At 33.8% G+C, this 18,718-nt stretch overlaps 2 protein-coding genes across 3 annotated transcripts; one reads left to right on the top strand and one right to left on the bottom strand.

Moving 5' to 3' along the window:
* The first annotated feature begins 1,213 nt into the window (after positions 1 to 1,213).
* Positions 1,214 to 4,462, top strand: LOC112710265 (protein FAR1-RELATED SEQUENCE 5). Of its 2 annotated transcripts, none has more exons than XM_025762425.3 (3): positions 1,214 to 1,336; positions 1,951 to 2,381; positions 3,972 to 4,462. In XM_025762425.3, coding segments are annotated over exons 1-3 (636 nt in total). In that variant the 5' UTR covers positions 1,214 to 1,335; the 3' UTR covers positions 4,176 to 4,462. The 2 variants fall into 2 exon arrangements, with proteins under 2 accessions (XP_025618210.1, XP_025618211.1); XM_025762426.3 differs by having other exon boundaries at positions 1,221 to 1,336; positions 2,005 to 2,381.
* Positions 4,463 to 9,449: 4,987 nt separating this feature from the next.
* Positions 9,450 to 12,457, bottom strand: LOC112710264 (protein FLUORESCENT IN BLUE LIGHT, chloroplastic). The gene is made up of 5 exons (XM_025762423.3): positions 12,112 to 12,457; positions 11,915 to 12,000; positions 11,653 to 11,815; positions 10,269 to 10,589; positions 9,450 to 10,110 (listed from the first exon to the last, which is right to left on the bottom strand). Exons 1-5 carry the CDS (start codon positions 12,344 to 12,346, stop codon positions 9,908 to 9,910), a joined length of 1,008 nt encoding a protein of 335 aa, XP_025618208.1. The 5' UTR covers positions 12,347 to 12,457; the 3' UTR covers positions 9,450 to 9,907.
* Positions 12,458 to 18,718: the final 6,261 nt, after the last annotated feature.

Below are 18,718 nucleotides of genomic sequence, written 5' to 3'. Positions count from 1 at the left end.
TTATAAGTACTAATAGCTTTTATATTTAATTTGTTTTATAGTGTGATAACAACTAATATATTTGTTGGTAGATTTAACTATTACTATATTATTTATGATCACATTCAGTATATATGTCTGATTTATTGAAAAAAGTAGATTATTAAAACCGATTAATAACTTTTAGAGTTAATCCAATTAACACTAGATTAAAAAATAAACAATACATAACATGTTACTTTTTTATTAATCAAATTATTATAATTTAAATTAATTTTAAAAAATAATTTAAAATTATAATTTCAATCTTATTACGTATATGACACGGATAATTACACTTATATATTAAATAAAAAATTCTATATGCATAAATGTCACCAAATTATGTAGTACCGTATATTTGTGTATATATACTGTATTTAATTTATTTTTAATTTATATTTTATATTTTAATATTTATTTTACACGAACAATTAATTTTTAGTGTATATCTAATATAGTTGATAATAAATATACATGTGAAAAGCGTATTTTTGTGAGTAAACTTAAAAATAAAAAAATAAAATAAAATCTACAGTTTTGTTTTATATTACTTGGTGTGGTTTAAAATAATATAATTTTATATTTTTTTAATTGAAAATACTAAACAAAATTATATATATGGTTAGGATTTTATATTTAGATGAGTAAATTTATCCATATAAAGATAAATTTGTAATTTATTTTTTTTCATAATTTCTCTCTCTATAACTACTTAAGAGAGATACAGGCCCTTCTTAAATATCAGAAATAAAATAATTTAAAAAATAAATAACTTTTGGTTTTAATAATAAAATTTAATTTTGATGTACTCACAATGTAAAATATTTTATATAATCGTTCAATCATATACGTTTATATGAATAATCATTTATGTAATTAATGTAAATAGTTGTTATTTTTTTTTTCTAACAAACATTATGTAATTAGATACACATATAAAATTGCTTGACATATAAAATACATTAAAATTAAAAATCTTATAAATAATACTTCTTTTATCCTGAAAAATGAAAATACAAACAATGGCCATAGTTAATTGAAATATTGAATCAAAACAATATTTTGTATTTTTGTCTGGTGAAGGTTGGGCTTTGAGGCCTTTTGGGAAGATGAATGGGCTTCTTAATTTGGGCCCAACTCCTGACCCACTTTTGCACTCCGTATTTTCCTCTCTCTCTCTCTCTCTCTCTCTCTCTCTCTTCCCGTTTTCTTTTTTAACTCCGTTTTTGGTTTTTATGCTTACGAGAAAAAGAGTGAGCCCCCTGCTTCTTCCACGCGCACCTATTTCTCTCTGCTCTGTTCTACACGCTAACAAGTAAGCTTTTGCGTTAACCTCCTTTCCTCCAACCTTGTTATTTTCATGTTGAATTATGCAAAAACAGAACTTTATGGAAAATCCAATTTTGCGGAGGAAAAAATTTGACTAAATTCTGAGGATAGTTTGATTATTCTCGCTTTTTCAAGCGTGGTCTTGTGTGTTTTCGCAATGTGGGTTTAGAACAGTGTCTATTTGTTAAGGATTTTTGGACTTTGTAATGAATGGGTTATGTCTTCTTGTGGTTTCATGTTATAGATAGGTCCAATTTAGTTAGGATTATTAGAAAATTTAGGATTTTATTGGTCTCTTGTTGTGGTTTCACCATGAACTTTCGACGGTAAAGTGAGAATTTTTAATCATTAATGAGAAAATCAGTGATATGAATATCAGATGTTTATGCTTTGTCATGCTAGTATTTATATGCTGTTGAAGTCTTGAACCCTTGATTTTCTCATTGATGATGTTGCAATTGTGTGAATTACTTTCAAGTTGGCTCCATATAGTAGTTAGAGGAAAAATATATATATTTTTATATGCAAGATTTTTGTGTTGATAAGTTCAAGAGGGAATATGTTATTTGAATAACGAATTGCTTATTGTTATCTGGTTAGTGGAGTTGGAAGCTGAACTGGTAACTGCTAACGAAAGTTCTGCTGAAAAAACAGTAGGACCATGTGTGGGAGCTTCAATTTTGGAACCATATATTGGTATGGAATTTGATTCTGAAGCTGATGCCAAGAACTTTTATGATGAATATGCAAGACAGGAAGGGTTTATTGTGCGCATTGATAAATGTCATCGTTCTGAAATTGACAACAGAATTATTTCTCGTCGTCTTACTTGCAATAAGGAAGGTTTTCATGTGAGAGGGAAAAATGATAAAGTCAACCCTTATCGGAAACCACGGGTTAGCATAAGAGAAGGCTGCGAGGCAATGATGATGGTCAAAGTTAATAAATGTGGGAAGTGGGTTGTTACTAAATTTGTAAAAGAACATAGTCATCCACTGATGGGTTCTGGTGTTCGTTCTTATCGTACAACAGTAAGTTTCCCTTTCTTCAATTCCTCACATTGAGTAGATTATTCTCTATCTGTTGATTATATTTATAATGTTAGAAATTGAATGCCATTGAGTCATATTTTTCTTAAATCCGCTGTAAGTCATGATTGCAGGTATTACTTCAGGGAGATATTCTTGTCATTGTTGTTAAAAATTAAAATTGTGTTTCAACTTGGGGTTGTACAGTTTTAGTAGTTTTGGGTGCTAGAACAATTCACATGTCAGGTTTTGGAATACCTAGCCCGATGCCGACACTATACCAGTATACTTAGTGTGTTTTTACCCCTGTCAATGCCACCTTCATGTGAAATTATGTTCCCTAACCAGTGGTATAATATACTATCTGTGAGCACCAGGAGATAAAACTGTTTTATGACAACCCATAGGTGTGTATCTGATTTTCGAAATATTGCTGAATGAGTGTTGGGACCTGATCTATTGCTGCTGCGATTTGCTACTTCTTTTTTATCCTTTAACCCTTTTGTTTTCCTTTTATTTTGTGTCTTATTTTTCTAGAGTAAAGTATTATTTTGGTTTCCAATGTTTGTTGGACCGAATTCTAATTTGGTCCTAACTCCTAACGTTTCAAACGTCCTATTTCTGTTTCAAATGAGTTCAATGTTGTCCTACTGTTAAATTTACACGAATGGTTAACGGAATGAGTGACGTGAACATTAACAACACTATTGTTAAGTTATATCTTTCTTTTTGTGTTAGAGAAACATAACCAAAACCTTTTTGTAACACTTCCTCTTCTCAATCCTATCAATCATCAACGCTTCAGAATCAAAGGAAAAGCTTTTACGTTGGTGGGTCGATTTTACTTACATGTTGAAATAAAACGTTATTAGCTCTTAAATATGCTAATTGTTCGTGTCAAATTTAACAATAGGACAATATTAAATCCGTTTGAAACTTTTTGGGACTTAAATAGAACGTTTGAAACTTTTTAAAACTAAAATAGGACGTTTGAAACGTTAGGGATTGAATTAGGACTTGGCCCAAATGTTGGGTACCAAAATAATATCCAAACCAAGCAGAAGTGTGTTAAGTTGCCCTTGTTGAAGATTGTTGGTTGTTTGATAGCTTAGTCTGTATCAACTGGGTTGAATATCTCTGCTTCATTCTATATGGATACAATAGAAATTGGCATGTTCTATCACCGAGTCTTGGTACGCATGTAGAAGCCTGAAACAGCCCTAGTGAAAAGAGTTGATCTAGTCTGGATTTTGTTGCATCTTATGCATATTGTTATAAATTATAATTATTCTTCCCATCCTACTTTGTTACATTTATCCATTGTCTGATGCTATACTTTTGGTAGATATTCTAGGATTTCTCCTGCAATCTTGAGGTGCATTTTGAAATTGATCACGATACGGAACTTATCTTCTTAGGAAACAAGCTTGAGTTGTTGTGGAAATATAATTTCTGAGAGCGCACCATAGGCATGAATCTAAATTGATATTTGCATGATTTTGTGTTGCCATCTTTTGTCCTACAGCTTCCTTAAACATTTTGAATTTGTGAGCTTATGAAATCTAAAAATAATATGTTTTGCTTTACTACTAGGAATCGAAGGATAAGAGAATTCGACAACTCACAAAGGAACTCGAGCGTCGAGATCAGCAATGTCAGCAATATCGCAAGCTGATACTTTCCCTTCTGGAAACTGTTGAGGAGCAAAATAAATTCTTATCAACGAAAGTTGAACAGGTTGTTAAGTGTGTGAAACAACTTGAGAATGATGTGCAAAAACCTTTGGACACTAGCTAGCACTCATCATGGTTTCATTAGATTTTGATTTCTTGGTTGACTTAGTTCAAGTGTAAAGAATTCAATAACCAATATAGAGGAGGTTGGGGGGTGCTTTGCCAAAAAAATTGGGCTTCACCCAAATTCATGAGTAGTTAAAAGTTATTGGTAAATCAGCTATAAAGTAAATGTGCTTTTGTTGATAGCACTTGACTTTTTGGTGATTTTGTTTTTAATATAAATTAGAACAAAAATTGTAAATAACTTCTTTGAAATTTGACACGAGTAATTTTGATCCTATTCTGTCAGTACTGTGATTTAACCCCTTAAAGTTGTCAAAGGTACAAAAGAAACACTTTTGTTAAACAAGTTTCCTAAAATAAAATTACCTTTCTTCCCTTAAGAGATGATTTGTTAATAAAATAAAGTTTAATTATACTGTTGATACTTAGCTAAGTCTATACAAGTTAAGAGGTTTATTATTAAGTCCTTATATTTGATAAAATAATGTTAATACTTTTTTTTTTTTTGGTTTCCCACGGTATCCCCCAACCCGGCAGGTCAAGGACTAATCCGTCGCGGTACTGAGCTCCATTTAAGGGTTTGCCGCTGGCCAATGGATTGCTGCATGCACAAGGCGGGATTCGAACTCTCGACACTTGCTTAAGCGGACTAGTGAGCTAACCACTAGACCAACCCAACTTGGTTAATAATGTTAATACTTAATAGGTCGTCATTGTTAATTTTCTTGTGTTAAAAAATGTGAAATGTTTTTGAAATATTCGATTGTGTTTGATATAGGAAGAATTGGGAAATATTGTAGTCATCTTATGACATTTCTTCGCACGAAAGTTCATCACATTGGCCTAACAGCTGAAAAGTTCGTCATGCCCTCACCCTGCATTGCGTCTTCTCCTCGCCATTGCATTCATTTGTTTTGAATTGAATAGTTTTTTGGAATTTCGGGATATTAACATTTTGAGTTGTAGTTGTTAAGAGGGATGAAGGTAGAGATGTAACGAGGGGGAAGGGCGAGTGTTTCTTGTTGTGGTGATGGTGGTGGGTGTTGATAGAGGTTGTTGGGATTGAGTGGGGATGGTTTGATTTTCATGAAGATGCAAGGAAGAAGGAAGAAAGAAAGAGAAAGGGGAGAAGGGCCTCTTTGTTGATCATGATTGTTGGGATTGTGTAGGTGTGGTGATGGCAATGTGATGGTGGTGGTGGCTCAAAAAAGCAAACTATTTTGTTTTAATGTGTATTTCAGTTTCTAACCATTTTGTTAACATGCCACGTCAACTATTAAACGGGTTCCATGAACTAAATTGTCAAACATATTTGATGATTAAGACCCAATTTGGCATTTTTGGATCGCTGAGGAATATTTAATTGAATAAAGGACAAATATGTCTGATCTTTTTTTGCGGACATTTTCGTCTCCGAAAAATGGAAAATATATTCATGTCTCTGACCCCTCGAAGATGTGGACATATTTACCCCTCCGCTAAAATCACTTCGTTGGGCCTGACGGAAAATGCTGATGTGGTTCTCGTGGCGCTAACCTGGCCGTTACGGGTTGACACGTGGAATGGGCTTTTATAAAGAGGACGGATTAATCTCCAGGAACCAAAACGTCGCTGGTTCTCCCCCACCCCTCGAACACACCTTAATTCACATAAGCAATACCCATAACTCCCATGTATGAGTTTCTGAATTACTGAAAACACTAAGAAGGAAAACGTTCAGACTCCCTCCTCCCTGTTTCTCCCTCGAAAAATTGCACTACATAAAAGAGCAATCGGTGTGGGGTGAAGTTGTGGTTGGAGGCAAGAAAGGTTATTGTTGAGGTCATCGCTGCCGTCTTCGTGAGAAAGTAAGATTGCCTTGCTTAGTGATGAAGTTTCTGTTATTGATGCATGTACCAAGGGTGAAGTCATCATGTGTGCATGTTGACAGTGTGTATAACAATGGTGTAATGTGGTGTAAAAATTATTTTTAGAACGTCGTGTGTAGGACTAGTAGGAGGGATTGTGTTAGGGCAGCGGGGTTTCATTCATAAATTTTAAATCTATTCTAATAATGACACAGTTGTTCGTTAGTCAATTTCAGATGGTTGATGTGTTTGTGGTGCCGGTTTTTCACCATGGAGGCAACTTCGTGAGAGGAAGTGATAGTGCACTGGTTTATCAAAATGGTAAGGAAGAGAGGTTCCCTGAGATGGACCTAGACTTTGTGAACTTTGGAGATCTTGTAACGTTATTTAAGGGTTTGGGATACCAGTCATACAAGGCAGTATACTAGTATGATCGAACAAGTGCCGACATTGAGTCTGGGCTGAACGTGTTAGATGGGGACGCAGGGATCAATGCATGCGAGAGAACTTATTGAAGAACCAACAGTCTCTTGAGTTCCACATATACTTTGATCACCCCGGTGATGCTCTAGAGGTTGTAGATGATGCTGGCAAGAGTGGTGATGGCGAAGTGGATGTGGATGAAATTTCAGAGGAACTAAAGACTTCCTCTTCATCGGATGACGAGTACGAGAGCACAAAAGATGTCTTGTATAAACCTCCCCCAAGAAGCCGGTTGCAAAGAGGCAAGGGTTGAAGGAAAAATCTAAGATGGAAAAAAAGAAGCTGCAATATGGTGCGAGGGGGAATGCAAGAGGAGAAAACAGTGGGCACGCTAAAACAGGGGCAGGTGGTGATGGTGGGTTGCAAGGGGCTGATGGGTCAAATGATCAAGAAGGTGGTGGCAATAGGCCTGAAGTGGTGCCAGATAATGCAGTGGTAGAGGGATTCTATGTCAGTGAAGCCCCAACAGAGCTTGAGGAAATCATGTTTGAGTACGTGTCTGATGATTTGCATACACCCATATCATCCGAGGATGAAGATAACAACCACAAATTTCCAAAGTTTAATGATCACTGTGCTCACGATAAAGGCAGATTTGAGTTAGGACGAGGTTTGCAACTATTGAAAGGTTTAAAGATGTGGTAAAGGACTCATTCATTGCCGAGGGGAGGGAGTTGAAGTGGATCAAGAATGATAGGGAGAGGGTCAAAGTGGGCTATAAGGATAATGAGTGTTGGTTCTTGGTTCATTTGTCATACAACAAAATCCTGCAGTATTACCAAGTCAAGACGTACCAGCCAGAACATACTTGTACAAGGGATTTAGGGAGCAATGCAGCTGACCAGCATTGGATCAGCTGGAAAATTGAGAAGCAGATGGCTACCCAACCACACATGAACACAAGGGAGGCAACTGAGTTCCTAAGAGTAGAATTTTCATTATCTCCCCATCCTAAGATGGTGTATAGAGCAGTAGTGGAGGCCAGGGATAAGATAATGGGAAACGAGAAGGAACAATACAAGAGAACGAGGGACTATTGTGAGCAGATTCTGAGTAGTAATCCAGGATCATCCGCAAGGCTGGAGCTCATGCCAATTCCAGAAGCCCCCATGTGTTCGACAAATTATACGTATGCTTAGATGCTTGTAAGAGAGGGTTCAAAGATGGGTGCAGGCCTTTGCTGTACCTGGATGGTTGTTTTCTAAAAACGCATTACATGGGCTGGCTTCTAGCAGCAGTTGCGCAAGACGCAAACAACCAATTTTATGTTGTTGCATATGGGGTAGTCAGGGCTGAGATCAAGGATGCCTGGAAGTGGTTCCTGACTAATCTTTAGGAAGACATAGGAGATGATGCAAATCATGGCTGAAACTTCATATCGGATCAACAGAAGGTAAGATGTACTCATGGTATAGTCATGTACACTTCAGATATTATATTTCTTAACTGCATTGCTATTCCATTATGAAAATGTTTCCTGCCACCATTCAATGCAGGGTTTACTCCATGCCATAAAGGAGGTCATACCACATGCAAAGCTACGCAACTGCGTCATGCACATGTGAAAAAATTTCATAAACCGATTCAAGGACTTGTACATAAGAGAGGTTGTATGGGAGTGTGCCAGATGCACTACAGTTGTGAAATTCAAAGAATGTATAGAAAGACTGAAGGCAGTGAACCAGGGTGCTTGGGATTGCCTCAATAAGTTTGAGCCAGAAACATACGTAAAGGCTTACTTCTCGCATGGGCCAAAAAATCAGGGACGTATTTGTCTTTTACTCTATTTAATCCTTCAAAAAATCTCTTATAATAAGTGCATCCGAGTTCGAGACTTGACTAATATTAAATGAGAGCCCTTAATATTGGGTGTGTGAATGTATAGTGTGTTTACTAGCTAATTTGGTGTGCCTTTTTGTTAAAACATCACGAAAAAGCTTAGTTGTCGGAGTAATTCTTTAACGCCCCATTATATTAGAAGCTTACACTTCACACTTGATGTCATGTTTCTTAATAATTATGTGTTCAAGAAATGAGATATAAATACAGATCAGAAGGAGTATGATTATTATAACTGAATAAGAAATCCAAGTTTAGCATTCCCTACATACATGAGCACTTTTCCTCAATGTGTAGACATGGCACGCAGTTATACACCGTCTGTCCCAGGATTTGGGGTTATGCCTTGGAAAATAATAAAAATTTAAATTCGCATAGCAATAGCAGTATCAAAGTAAATGACAAGAATATTACAATTCTAACCTACAAGTAATATTTCCATTCCAAGAACAGAATCAACAGCATTCTCATTTGTATCAATTATTATTTATTAAAACTGTTGCTTTTGACAAGTAACGAAGTATGGTTAGAACTTAGAAGTTTCACATAACATTTTGTTCCAATGAACTGAAATGTATCTGATATAAGATGAAAATAAACTTGGAGACAACAATGTACCTCAATGAATTCTTTACTGCAAAAAAATGTGGGTTCAAGCTCAATGAAATAGGTTCTGATTTTCTGGGCAGCATCTTGAGAGCAAGAGCTTCACAAGAAGCAGATCCTAATCCAGATATTCATGTCTCCCAACACCTAAGTGTTTGATCCTTGGTGGAGCCGTGGAGGGACAAAACTGGCAATGCATATGAGTTTCAAAAATTCTACATAATACAAGGTACATAAAGACCAATATAAAGGAAACAGGTAAACATGCAAGCAGAATGATTGAACCAATAAAGCAGCTAGTTCATACTTACGAAAGTTGGTTGATAGATAAAGAGGCGAATGATGGAAGACTCCATGTTGAGCTCAACATTCACTTCCAATTGACTAGAACAATGCCGGAAAAACATGGAAGGTATGCTGGCGCTATAACAACAATATTGACATGATAATAAATTGGAAGCAATAATGTTGACCTTCTTCAGATTAGAGCAACTAGATAACACCAAATCCTTGAATTGAGCACTTGAAATATTAATCCTCTAAGGCATAAAGCAATTATTCAATTACAAACTCTCAAGGAACTACAACATTACTTTTCAAACATGATACAATCAACGATCTCAAATTTCTACAACTATCAAAATTCAACTTGCAAGGCATATAGCACAATAATATAGTTTCACAAGATTTGGAGAATCAATGTAAAACCTCATCTATTGCTTCTAATGTTAACTCCCTTGAGATCATGTAGACCATACATCCTTAATGATTTCAAAAAGGGTATGCACAACATTGACTTCAAATTCAAATGGACAGTTTTAGCATATGAACTCTGAGTCAAGAAAAACGTGGATTTGGTAGAGCCAAAATCCTTGGGAAACACATTGTGACTAGCCATCGGAAAACTCAAACTAATTCTAAACTCGGTACATGTAAGGAATTTCAGAGTGACTGATTAGTCCTTTTCAAGCCTTGCAATGTACTTGTCATAGAATTGACCTGCCCTTTCAAGATCTCCAAGCTCAGTGTAACAATCAGCAATTGCTCCAAAAGCTTCTGTGTTCCCAGAGTCCTCTCCTTCTCTTTCAGAGATGGCCAGAACCATCGAATGATACTTTACAGCATCCCTATATTTTCCCTGTCTTTGAAGTGAAGCACCTGAAATATGCATGTAATATTTACATTGTGTTCATGGAGCTGCTTGTAAAATCATTCACTCAATAATGCACATAAAAGCTTAAAACACATATACATGAACACACAGAGGGAAAGCCAAAGACGGAACATTTATGAGAAAAACAGGAACGATAACAAACCTAGACCTCTAGCAGCTTTTTTCTCCTCAATAGGATCGTTCAGATTTTGTGCAAGTTCAAGTGCAATCTTAAACTCAGTAAATGCTTTATCTGGCTGCTGATTCCTTAGATAGTTCTTTCCATTTTTTAACTTAGAAATTAGTTCCTGCTTCTTCGGGTCAACAATAACCTCATTATCAGGTATCCTACCACCAACAGGAGCATAGCTCAAGCTAGGGGCATAGGACTCAATTTTAGCCTGCTTCCTTAAAGCTTGATTGATCTGGAGCAACTGCTCATTCACCTTCTGTAATTCTGCCTTCCTTTGCCGGGCAAGCAACCCTGCCATAAGATTTATGGTTTCAAGAAAAGCAAAGTACAACAATTATGAATGAGTATACATTAAATGCATCTACTGTAGTTTAGCAAATGTACAGAAATAACATATCAAAGGATAAAAGCTACTTTTACTTTTTCCTATCAAATTATTTTTATTTATGTTTTCTTCTATTTCCTATTTTCTTTCCCGTTAGCTTCATTACAGTGTCTTCTCTTAACACAAATCCCATTTATTTCCCAGTGTTTCCCTCGTAACCCCCTTCCTTTTTTGGTCTACAGCAGAACCTCTCAACTAACAAGGTGATGTCTTCAAGAGTCCCACCTCCCAAACCCCAACAAAAGGCAATCCCTTGAGAATCTCTAAGGAATCTGGTGTTCACGGAGGCGTATAACAATAGCACAGTTTGGTGCACAAGCATTCCTCGTTAACGTACGGTTCGGGAAGTTCCGGACCCAACAGGTGTAATGTAGGCCATCTCCTCTAATAAAACAAACACTCGAGAATTTCTGGATTCGACACAGGAATTTGCAAATTTCATGCTTCATATAGATTACTCTTAAACCATACTCTTGTATTTGTATATCTTAAACAAAGACAAAACAATAGCAGATGAACTAAACCAACAAATAAAAACCAATATCTCGAAACACAACAAAGTTGTACTCTATAAGTCCTTGTAGATCAATACATAAACGTTTGGACGGGAGACAGACAGAAACTCAATTAAGTTTTTATATTGTATTTGATGTAAAATATACTGAATTGGATTATGTCTCGTTATCATAGTTGATTTGAGATAAATATGGAGACTGAAGATAAATTTGGAATTTAAAAAGTTAAAGAAAAGTATTTCTGGAAAGAAATATTATAAAAGTTCAATCTCTGTCCCTAAACATTTCAGTCTTCTATCCCACTTTTTGAAGGTACTTAAAAGTACTGAAACTTTGTGTCCGTGAACTGAAATTTTAGTTCGATCACCAAACACTATACTGAGTCCCAGTCTCCCAATCTCGGTCCCAAGAAAGAAACGCAGCCAAACATACTTGGAAGCTCATACAACCTTACCTCCTACAGTAGCTCCAATGAGGGCTACTGCTAGCAGTATCGGCATATTGAATAGAGAATTATCAGCCTCACATGTTTCGGCCAACGCTTTGGAAGGAACAGAGTACATCAAAACATTGGTGGCCACAAACATGAGAGATGGGAACCTTTGTTGTATGTGTTCCTGAAGAGGCATGGCAATTAGGCAAACAATTCCAATCAATTTGCAAACAGAACTCACAAACATTACAATCCACAGTGTGTTAGTCACTCAATCACTAACCATCGGAATTCGAACTCCACAAGAAGCATCATCACATGTAACTTTAAGGCAAGGAACAAGTTTGAAAGAAAGGCAAACGAATTTTCCTGATTCATGGAGAAATAAGAGTTATCACTGTCTTACAAATCTGCAAACACACTAAGCTTAGGTGAATTAAGGAAAGATTTGCAAGTAAGATAGAGAGAAGAGAAACTGACGAGTAAAGTGGGGCTTGTTGTGGTCGGAGAAATGACGTTGAGGGCGAGGGCGGGAGAGGAAGGTGGGGCAACGGAGGACCACCGCCATGAGCGACGGCGAAGTGGCGTTGCAAGTTGGAAGTTGGAAATGGCGAGGGAGAGTGAAAGGATAAACGCTTCCTGTCTGTGTGCTGCTCTGCTGGGTTATGACTGATGCTGTCTCGTTCAAAAGTTTAGCAACTTGGGTCCCTCTCATCTCTCTATATTTTTCGGTAAATATCCAAAATACTTTATTATTTTAATTTTCTTTTCAGTAAAAATGAATTAGATAATTTTAAATTCTAAGCATTCCGTCGTCATAATATTCACACATACTATAATGGTGCCAGTACCTATTATCTTATTGTACCTATGGTGACTATAAAGAAGTTTATCAATTAATTGTGGACATTTGTTAACTGATTTTTTTTTAAACGTATCACTAAAAGTGTTGCTTAAAGAGAAAGTGTTACCCTTAATCGTTAACTTGGCTCTGATACCAAATTTTAAAGTCAACTCTTCATATTTTGCTTCGAATAAATTTATAACAAATTTTAAAGTCAACTCTTCATATTTTGTTTCGAATAAATTTATAATTTGTATAGATTTAGTTAGTGGTAAAATATTGAGCATTTCTATTATTACTAATTCTGATTTCATTTTTATAGTTTTTTAATCTTGTTTTAGTTTATAATATTCTTTTTTTATTGATTATTATATATAAAATCTTTTATCTGTTTGTCTTTTTCTTTGATATAATTTTTCAAATCCTCCAAAACTTCTTTTATTTCTACACTTTCTATTGTTTCTAAATGTCTTTTTAATTTTTCAACTTCATTCTCCATTTTTTCTTTCAACAGCTTTAATTCTTTTAAGTCATAATATGGTGTTCCAGGCATTTATAAATTTTTTAAGTTTAGCTCCAACTTGTTTATATTTGTTCTTATTTCTATCCTTTTTATTATAAGGTCATTAATTTCGAACTGAAGATTATTTAATTCCCTTTTATACTCCTTTATTTTACTTTTTAATTTTTTTCGCCCTTTTTCTTTTTATTTTATTTTCTGGTTTTTCAATCTTTGTATACTTCATTATTTATCTTAGGATTTCTGCAAATTCTATCATCGATTCATCACTATTTTCTAGAGATTCTATTAATTTTTCTAACTCTTTAACTTCTCCTTTCAATTTGTCATAGATTATTTTTAGAGCTTCAAATGCTCTTTGATTTATTTCAGAAAACTGTAAATAATTCAACCGATTTTCTCTTTCAAAGAGCTCTTGTTTCTTGTCTTGATAGGTTACATATATTTTCTCTTTATTTATTGTCATAACTTAGTGTTTAGGGTTTCATTTAATTTTTCGACCTTTTTTGTTAATTCTTTTATTTCAGAATTTTCTTCTTTAATCTTTAACTTAGATAAACTTAAAGGGCTATTAATTTTGGATTCTCTTATTTGAAAATTTGATGAAACTAATTTTCCTGATGGTTCTTTTAGTAAAAGAACTGGGTTTTCAATAGCTTTATATTTTGGTATTTCTGTTTTTACAATTTTCTGAAATAATTCATCGACATAAATTCTTTCTCTGTTTTTAAATATTATACTATGATGGCTATTTGTTAAAGCATAATTTATTGCATATGTAATTGAAAATGGTTCATCGTCTTGTTCCATTAGATTTTTTCTGTGAAATTTATAAGCCAAACTTATAGATCTTCCAAGATTTTCAGTTGATAAAGGTATAGCATATCCAAGATGGGCATTGAATTTAACATTTACGTTGGCCAAGTTTCCATGAACAATTCCAATTATTTGATCTATTGGGTCATCAGTAATTCTTTTGTCACAGATTGCTAAACTTATTGGTGAATTAATTCCTTTCATATATGTAGATTTGATTAAGACTTGTATAGTACTAATATGAATCCATCCAATTTTAGATATTTTTTGTTGATTCTTAATTTTCTCAATCTGTTTACTCAATTCTTCATCATTTATCAAAGCTATTTCAAGTTCTCCATTAGCAGATTTTATCTTTATAGGGGCTTCAAGTTGAATTTTTCCATAGTATAATATATTTTTTCTATTAAAAACTTCTTTTAAAAGATTTTGTTTATTAAAATTTTCATTTGATTTGAGATTTAATTCTGTTTTTAGAACAGCCTGTTTTTCATTATCTAATAAGGCAGATAATCTATAATAATCAGATTCTTCCGTTAATTCTAAACTTTCTAAATAATTCATAACTATGAGATTAAGATAAAAGCGTACCTTTCTGGAGAAAAACTTTCTTTATTTAGAATATTTTACATAAGATGTTTTTATCTCCAGAGGGGAGATTGTAGATACTAACTCCAGATGGGAGTTTAGAATTGGTTTTTCCTAAGGGAATTCTTCTTCAAACTATAGAATCGCCTCGGCAGCTTCCTTCTTGCTCTCCTAGCATATGAGTACTCTTAGCCTCCTGCTTTCTATTGTTTGATGCCTTCTACAATTGCCTTAAGCAATCTATTTATAATGGTTGGGTCTGATGGACAATTCCCATCCTTACCCTTCTTATGACGTCATTGCTTAAGTCATTATTTATTATCTTGCACCAGCTACATCGTTGGTGCTCTATGACCTAAGCGCTTACGTTACTATGCAATAATGTTGAGAGATGCTTCAGATGTGCTGTCTTCTTCCTTTATCATGTGACCTTCAGATGCGTTGTCTTCTTCCTTTATCATGTGGGTTGATTCCGTTTCATTATTTCTTTCTTCAGATAACTCTGAGACACATAGCTGGCACTTGTGGTCTTCTCTGTCTTTTATCAAATAGCATAGATTCCTCTTTATCCCTTCGGAGAGCTTTTCTAAGAGTCCAGATAAGTTGTAGAATGCTGATTCAAATTCCACTAAGAGTCTCATCTCTCTTTCTTCAATTTTATTCTTTTTACTGGACACAAGCAAAGTATTTCTGCTTTTATAATTGATTCTTGTGCGAGATTCCCTTGTTATCTTTTGAGTTCTTTCGAAGACCCTTGCTAGTGTGCTGGCTAGTCTTCCTTCATGACTGTAGATTGTTAAATCCTGAACTTGATCAATTGGTTGAAAATTTCCTGGGAAGACGGACATGAAGATTATTTGATGTGCTGGAACCAAGCATTCTTCTTCTTTTTCATTAAAAATAGGTTGGCTATTCGTAAATTTTAGGGATATATCCCTTGGATTTACGTTGTCAATCATATTTTTAAATCTCTTTACTGCATCAACGAATCCTGCAGGAAACTCACTAATAATTTTCAAATCATTAAAAATTAAAATTGTATCAATTAATCCATACTGGAAAAACTGATAGGTGTCAGATGGGAAAGCCTCTGGAAATATAACCAGCTTTGTTAGCTGTTCTTTGGCAATAGGATAATATCCCAAGATTGCCCTCTTTTCTTCAGTCCAATTCAGGACTATGTTAAGGGTTTCTCTGAGATTTGATCTACAGACCCTTTTCTTTTCCTTGATTTCAGCCCTTGTAAGAATGTTTCTTATTATCCCTGTTCTCTGGGTTTGAATTGGAGCTTTATCTGCTCTTTTTAAGGTTTGCTCTGGATGAAGAGCTTCATATTCTCTGAAGGATTCCTTTGCTTCTTCCAGTGTAAAAAACCCTCCTTTATGAATTATCCTTGATTGATGTGTAAATGGTGCTGCTTTTTCCCAGGCATCATATACTCCTTTCATGGGGCCATTATAAATTACATAATATTTTTTTATCTTGGGTGGATTTTTTGATGATTTCAGCAATTGTTTTATTTTCTGGAATTTTTTTCTCACCTGATTTGTCCACCACGCTTAGCTGGCTGAACTCTGATGGTTTTGCTTGTTGTGTTGATTGCATTGCTTCAATGGCCTTCTTGAGGGATTGGATCTGTGTCCTTATTTGCTGACAATGCTTGCATTTTTCGAGTTCTTGTTCATATTTTTGAATTTCTTGATTTAATGCGTTGTAGACGAACTCCATTCTCTTGTTAATGTATCTGCAATAACATTTTTGTCACCCTTAATATATTCAATTTTTATTGGATATTGTAACAAAAATAATTGCCATCTTACCAATCGTCCATGATTATAATCAACTTTCAAATTATATCGTATGAAACCTGTTAAATAACTTGAATCTGTCCTTAATGTAAATTCTTTGGGTAGTAAATCAATTTTCCATTTCTTAAGAGATTTAATTGCTGCTAGAGTTTCCCTTTCATGAGTAGTATATCTCTGTTCTGTTGGAGTAAAAGTCCCTGAAATATACCTGCAAAGTAATTCCTTTGGGGGATATTTAGAATCTAGTGATTCTTTTTCTTATTCCAAACTTTTTATAACTTTCTTAACTTTTAGACATCCTGACCAGGTTATGTCTGAAGCATCTGTTTCTACTATTAAGTAGTCATTTTCTTCTGGAATATAAAGTTCTGGAAGTTTTTCACATAATTCTTTAATTCTTTGAATTTGTATGCTATCTTTTTCATCCCATTTCCATACTTTTTTAGTACTTATTTTTGGAAATAAGCTTTTAGTGTATTCTGTTATATTCTTTAAAAATTCCTGATCAGAAATATAATTTATACACCCTAAAAATCTTTGTAATTGTTTTCTATCTTCTATTTTATTAGGAAATAAATTTACCTTTTCTAGAACATTTGGTTGAAGTTTTAGCTTTCCTTGAGTGGATAAAATTAATCCAAGGAACTCTATTTCTTGTTTTGCTATTCTTGCTTTCTTTTTACTAAGAACTAATCCTTTTTCCTTGCATCTTTCTAAAACTATTAATAATTTTTGAAGATGATCTTCTTTATCCTGTTTTGTAAAAATTAGTATATCATCAATGTATACTAAAACAAATTCATTTAACTCTTTTAGATTTTCTTCCATAAATCTTTGATAAATACCTGGGGCTTGCTTTAATCCGAATGGTAATACATTCCATTCATAAAGCAACACACTTGTTGATTCCTTTGTTGGGCAAGTAAAAGCAGTTAATTTCTTTGTTTCTTTGTCTAAACGAAGTTGCCAATATCCTGATTTTGCATCAAGAGATGAAAACCAAGTTGCTCCTTTGATTTTTTCTAAAATAGAATCTTTTCTTGGAAGTTTATGAGCATCACCAATAGTTGTTTCATTCATTTTCTTATAGTTTATTACCATTCTTCGTTTTCCCCTTTTAATTTCATTATTGTTTTCAACGTAAAAAGCTGGAGCCGCATGAGGACTTTTACTTAATCTTATAATTCCTTTTTCCAAAAGGTCTTTACACTCTAATGAGAACGCTTCTCTATCTCTCGCGGAATAAGGAATTTTATTTGGAACATTTATCTCTTTTGTGGGATCTTTTAATTTAATGCTTACTAATTCGTTATTTGTATTTTTAATATCTAAAGGATTTTCAGCACAAATTTCATCCAAGAGTTCTTCTATCTTTATTTCAAGATTATTTTTTGGAATATTTATCTGAAAGTATAGATTTAAATAACATGTTTCTAATATAGAAAATATTTTAAACTTTAAGATCTTATCTATAGTAGTAGTTGGTATTTTTATACGTTTTGATTTTTGATTTATTAAAGAATCGTGTGGAGCTTTTAAAACTATATATGTTAATTCTTGAATGAATGGATGATATAGCTTTAAAAAGTTATTTCCTATGATAAAATCCATTCCAGAATCTAACATATATATAGATGGAACAATGAACCTATAATTTTGAATAAAAATTTCAACCATCTCTGCTTTTTGGTCAATTTTATGTATTGATTTGTCAGCTATTCTAACTCTTAATGGTTTCTTTAATTTTTTCCAATCAAGTTTTATACTTGAACTAGCAAAGCATTGTGTTGCCCCAGAATCTATAAAAGCATTTATAAATTTTTCTGTTATTTTTATAGTAATAAATGTAGCATTATTACTCAGTCTCTGAGTCTGTTTCTAAGACATATTCAAAAATATAGTCTAAGTTATCATAAGATTCTTCTAATGGTTCCATGAAACAAGACTTAGCAATTTCTATTTGTTTAGTAAGATCCTTTTTATCCTTCTTTTTCGGGCATTCATTTGCGTAGTGTCCTTCTTCTTGGCAATACCAACATTTACAATTTTCTTTTTTATTCGGGCAATAGTTATTTCTTTGTCTTTTGTTTTTATTGTTATTTTCTTTTCTAAAATATCTCTTTTTTCTCCAGTTTGGATAGTATTTTCTTCTTCTAAATTGATATTTTCTTTTTCTTTGAAAATTTTTATTAAGACCATATTTTTGAGGTATCTCCTCATTATCCTGACAACAAATTCTGATTATATTTGCAAATCTTTTTTGAGTTGCTTCTTGCATACAACGTTCTTTTATTTCCTCTCTTATAGCAGAGGTTGCTCCACCAAAATTATTTTCAATTGTTCCTCTATTTATTTTTCTTATAAATCTTCCCATTATAAATTCATTAGCAGGATATGGAAGTTTTGTTATGTACATACTAAGATAATGATTTTTATCTTCTTCTTTTAATTTGTAATAATGTATTCTATATTCACATACATAGGACTCCACATTACATAAATCATATATCT

The sequence above is a fragment of the Arachis hypogaea genome, chromosome 9 (genome assembly GCF_003086295.3).
Source record: "Arachis hypogaea cultivar Tifrunner chromosome 9, arahy.Tifrunner.gnm2.J5K5, whole genome shotgun sequence".
NCBI classification, from domain to species: Eukaryota; Viridiplantae; Streptophyta; class Magnoliopsida; order Fabales; family Fabaceae; genus Arachis; species Arachis hypogaea.
The sequence above is the reverse complement of the archived record's forward strand: the minus strand, read 5'-3'. Positions and strand labels throughout refer to the sequence as shown.

What these genes read in the sequence shown, in the direction of transcription:
- LOC112710265 (XM_025762425.3), top strand. An exon ending in TTCGTTCTTATCGTACAACA is followed by an intron (nt 2,382 to 3,971) that starts GTAAGTTTCCCT and finishes CTTTACTACTAG; the next exon opens with GAATCGAAGGATAAGAGAAT.
- LOC112710264 (XM_025762423.3), bottom strand. Translation starts at nt 12,346, where the DNA reads ATGAGAGGGACCCAAGTTGCTAAACTTTTGAACGAGACAGCATCAGTC. An exon ending in CAACAAGCCCCACTTTACTC is followed by an intron (nt 12,001 to 12,111) that starts GTCAGTTTCTCT and finishes TCCATGAATCAG; the next exon opens with GAAAATTCGTTTGCCTTTCT. An exon ending in AAAAGCTGCTAGAGGTCTAG is followed by an intron (nt 10,111 to 10,268) that starts GTTTGTTATCGT and finishes TGCATATTTCAG; the next exon opens with GTGCTTCACTTCAAAGACAG.